The following is a 4,775-nucleotide window of genomic DNA, read 5'->3' as shown; positions in this document are numbered from 1 at the left end:
TATTGAGTTTGTTATCCTCTGTTATTTGAAAGTTGTCATTCCCTTGTACTCACATGCCTATTTATAGTTATTGTATTTATTCACCATTAATGAAGCAAGTTTTATGTATATCTTGTATTCATTCATCATTAATGACACAAGTTTTATGTACATCTTGTATTCATTCATCATTAATGAAGCAAGTTTTATTTACATCTTGCATATTAAACTTCAAGCGAGGACCATACCAATTATTAAATTAAATTATTAGCTCTAACAAACCATCGAATCCATTGTCAATTATAACGATTCAAAGTTGAACATAACAGCAATTGGATAGTCAAATATCCTGTTAATCAGGATCTTGCTTCTTTTATCAATCCCATTATTTTTTATGTACTCTGTTTAACAAAAAAGAAGAGTACACATCCCAAACAATCAAACACAACTTAAATTTACATAGGAAAACAAAACCTATGAACACAAAACAAAATAAAATAAAAAACCAAGAAAATTTCATTCATGGATAATAGAGTGAATCAGAATCGCAGCTTCATCTGTTGTGGTCACTGCATCACCTGTTTCATTCATCACAAAACACACAAAAATTTCAAATTTCTCATCACTCTGTTCATCTCTCAAATTCAATTAATTCAAATTGTCTACTTTATACGAAATACCAACCTTGAAGTGAAGCAGGCAAGTGGGAGACAATGTTGTATATAATGCCTCCTCCGCCGCCGCCCTTTTCTTCAACTAACTCAGAGCCGCCGCTTTTATCTCTTTCCCCTTCCCCTGTTTTCTCAGAAATCATAACATCTTCCTCCTCTTTTTCTTCATCTTCATTTCCCTCTGCAGATACCATGTTTGAAATGAAATTCCTCAGTAACCCACCTCCCTTCTCTTCTTCTTCTTCTTGTTTGTCCTCTGTTTCTTCTTCACTCTCCTCTGCATGTACTCTGTTCGACATGAAATTCTTCAGAAGCCCATGTTCCTTTCCTTCTTCTTCTTCTTCCTCTGTTTTTTCTTCCCTTTCCTCTCCAGAAACCATGTTCGAGATGAAATTCTTCAGAAACCCATTCGTCTTTCCTTCTTCTTCTTCCTCTGTTTTTTCTTCCTTTTCCTCTCCAGAGACCATGTTCGAGATGAAATTCTTCAGAAACCCATTCGTCTTTCCTTCTTCTTCTTCCTCTGTTTTTTCTTCACTCTCCTCTGCAGAGACCATGTTCGAAATTAAATTCTTCAGAAACCCACTTGACTTTTCGCCATCTTCTCCATCTCCTTGTTCTGCTTTCTTTTCTTCACTTCCCTCTGCAGACACCATGTTAGAAATAAAATTCCTCAGAAACCCACTCAACTTTTCCTGCTCTTCTTCATCTCCTCGTTGTTGAATGAAGTTCGGAGGATGTTCCTCTGCCATTCCGTCTTCCATTGTTTACAGATTTTCTGTTTCAGTTAGGGTTTGGATTTGGAATTATAGGACTCTCTTCTCTTGTATGTATAAGCAGAGGAATGGACGAGCGTCTGATTCTAAGTGACGATTAGAAAAATGGAAGCTCTTTTCAGGCTACACGTATTTTTCTAAAGTTGTCGGATGGTGGATTTTATTTTGACGAATGAACATTTGACGCGTGGATTATTCGGAAATACTTATATTGAAGGTCGGTCGGATTTTCCTCGATGCCTTGGATTCTGTGTCGGATCAAATCTGTTGGAATTAGTGGGCCCTTTCGTATTTGGGCCGAGAAAGCCCAAGATTTATAGGCTCATTCATTTAAACGGATTTTCTCTTGGTTGTATAGAAGTTAACCTACTCATTTGCCAATACTAGTAACTAGTCAAATCTTTTAGGTAAAATTACTTTCTTTTCTTTTCTTTTGTTTTTTTTTTTTTTCCTTAGACTTGGTTCTAATTTTTATTTAGTCTCTAAATTTCGAAATATTATACTTTTTATATTTTGAATTTGATTTCAATTTAATTCTTAAGTCTTAAAATATTACCATTTAACATTGGCGATTTGAGTTTTGTTTTAATTTTATCCTAGGTTTCAAAGTTTACATTTTAAATTTGATTTTTCGCTAAATATTCATTTTTCAATATTTGGTGTTAATTTTTATTAATTCATTTAAAACATTAAAATAATTATAATTAATTAAGTTTCATTATTTTTTTATCACTATTAATTCCTTTTTTTCAAATTTCCACTTTATAATATTATAAAACTAATTAATAGACATGAACGCCAAAGATTGAGGTAATTATTTAGTAAAAAATGAGGTTAAAAGCGTAAATTAGAGATCAACTTGAAACGTAACATTTTGAAATTTAAGACTAAAGGTATAACATTAAAACTTAGGAATAAATGAAAATTAGATCCAAAATTTAAAAATTTTACCTAATTTATTAATGGCTTAAAGATTAAAAAAAAAAAGTTAAAAATTTAGAAACTAAGCATATAGTCTTAACAAATAACAAAATGCTACTCAGCATATGTACTTATCAGGTGGCAGAGTCGTCCTCTCAAGTTTCCACTAAATAGAAAATTTCATGTCATGCACAAATTCTGTTGAATATTGAAACATAAAATATGAATTTAATTATGTAGATCAAATTCGTAATTAAAAACTTCAAATTATGTAACAAAACTGACAAGTACAGAATATAAAAAACATAAAAGAATAGTGAATCGTCATAAAGATGTACAAGATTCACTAACAGTGTATTAGTTGTGTTCACATATAGGGGGATAACTATTTTATTAGAGAGAATATTATAGAATAAATGTCTCCTTCAGGGTTAAGTTTGAAAGAGTATGTGACTACCCACAGTAGAAAGATCGTGTTCCAATTTTAAATTTTGCAGAACAATAAACATATAAAAGACGGAGACTAAGATTACACAGTCCTAATTAAGTGTGCTTTCCTAATTATTTAGAGAGGAAGAAGAGATTAGAGGATTCACTTATCCTTGAAGACCAAGTTCTTCACATTAATTTCCCTTCGAACTGGCGAACACAGCAACGTAAATCCCTAATTCTAGACACTACCACGAAGAGTTCTCGATATTCTCAAAGTTGAGAATCAATTGAGAGTTGTGTGAACTTCAGTAATTAATTTTTGAAGGGAAGATTTCCTTTTGAGAGCAAGAGTTTTTCTCAGTGAGTGAGATGAAGAAGATGAACATAATCATATCTGCCACTTTCACACACTCACGTTACAACGAGAGAGAGGGGTGGTTATCCAATGATTGTTTTTAAATTAAAATCGATTTTAATTTATATATATATATATATATATTAACCATATTATATCTAATATAACATATAATCTATAGTTTATATTATATCACATATAATATAATCTATAGTTTATTATTCTCTCCTTTAACTTGTAATATTTAATATAAATCACATTCATATTAATTTTAACCTATAGTATTTATATGTAATCTCATTCATATAATTAATATTTGAATTATATTCAAATTTCTATTTCTTTCAAATAAAACTTTATATTATAAAGTATCAAATACATTATATTAATTATATCTTATATAATTCATTCCCTTCAACTAATTTGAACAATTCAAATTAATTTTAACCTATAGTATTTATATGAATCTCATTCATATAATTAATATTTGAATTATATTCAAATTTCTATTTCTTTCAAATAAAACTTTATATTATAAAGTATCAAATACATTATATTAATTATATCTTATATAATTCATTCCCTTCAACTAATTTGAACAATTCAAATTAATTTTAACCTATAGTATTTATATGAATCTCATTCATATAATTAATATTTGAATTATATTCAAATTTCTATTTCTCTCAAATAAAACTTTTATTATAAAGTATCATATAGATTATATTAATTATATCTTATATAATTCATTCTCTTCAACTAATTTGAACAATTCAAATTAATCCAAAACTAATTCAATTCTCAATAATCTCAATTGAGCCAACGAAAGGACCTTATGAACCTATAGATTGAAGCTCCAATGGTACTTGATTAATTAATTAAATTAATCAACTTTCATTAACTGTCAGTCACAGCTGCACTCTTCACACTATAGATATATTTCTATGTCCATTGGATATAACCAATCAACAGTGCATTGACCCTTTACAAATTGCTCATAAGTACAACTCGGCCAAAATTACCATTTTGTATTATTAATCCCTCTAATGAATAATTAGTAATAGTCCAACTAACTAAACCCCTCTCGGGCTAGGAGAGGGTGTGGTGTCACGTTGTTCAAGCCCCGAAATTAGCCCTTAAAGGAGTAATTTCTCTACTTATCATAACACTAGAGAATGAGTGAATTCAGCTACATTCCCAGCTTCCCAATAAGACGAATCTACAAAATGGTAGGCATATTGAGTCAACAAAATTGGTCACTCTTACTCATGCAGATCAAAGGATCGCCTTCATAAACAGGAGTTTACAACTCACTCAAGATTAAGGTCAAGTCACCTATGGTCATTCTGGTATATAAGTCTCGTCTAGTAATTGTGCTATATAGAGACTATTCATTTCGTGGTCTGGTCTTATACAAACTCTTTATATAGAATACCTCGCTTACATGTCTCCACATGAATGATCAGGATTAGATCATTTGTAGCATTTTACAACAATTCTAACGACTACAAAGCGGATCGTATCCGTAGTATCGCTAGGATAAGGTGTCCAGTCCTATCCATCTACTATATATCGTTTAAGTTAACTTAAATATGATCCACCTATATATCTCTACATACATGGTTATGTTACAACTGATAAGCT

General features: G+C 30.5%; 1 protein-coding gene across 1 annotated transcript; it reads right to left on the bottom strand.

Annotated features, from left to right (window-relative positions):
- Nucleotides 1-251: 251 nt before the first annotated feature.
- LOC120074135 (uncharacterized) lies at nucleotides 252-1,549 on the bottom strand. The gene is made up of 2 exons (XM_039027153.2): nucleotides 664-1,549; nucleotides 252-557 (listed from the first exon to the last, which is right to left on the bottom strand). Exons 1-2 carry the CDS (start codon nucleotides 1,409-1,411, stop codon nucleotides 496-498), a joined length of 810 nt encoding a protein of 269 aa, XP_038883081.2. The 5' UTR covers nucleotides 1,412-1,549; the 3' UTR covers nucleotides 252-495.
- Between the last annotated feature and the right edge of the window lie 3,226 nt (nucleotides 1,550-4,775).

Source organism: Benincasa hispida, chromosome 3 (genome assembly GCF_027475165.1).
Source record: "Benincasa hispida cultivar pf3 chromosome 3, pf3_genome.v1.1, whole genome shotgun sequence".
NCBI lineage: Eukaryota > Viridiplantae > Streptophyta > Magnoliopsida > Cucurbitales > Cucurbitaceae > Benincasa > Benincasa hispida.
The sequence above is the reverse complement of the archived record's forward strand: the minus strand, read 5'-3'. Positions and strand labels throughout refer to the sequence as shown.

What these genes read in the sequence shown, in the direction of transcription:
- LOC120074135 (XM_039027153.2), bottom strand. Translation starts at nt 1,411, where the DNA reads ATGGAAGACGGAATGGCAGAGGAACATCCTCCGAACTTCATTCAACAA. An exon ending in CTTGCCTGCTTCACTTCAAG is followed by an intron (nt 558 to 663) that starts GTTGGTATTTCG and finishes TGAATGAAACAG; the next exon opens with GTGATGCAGTGACCACAACA.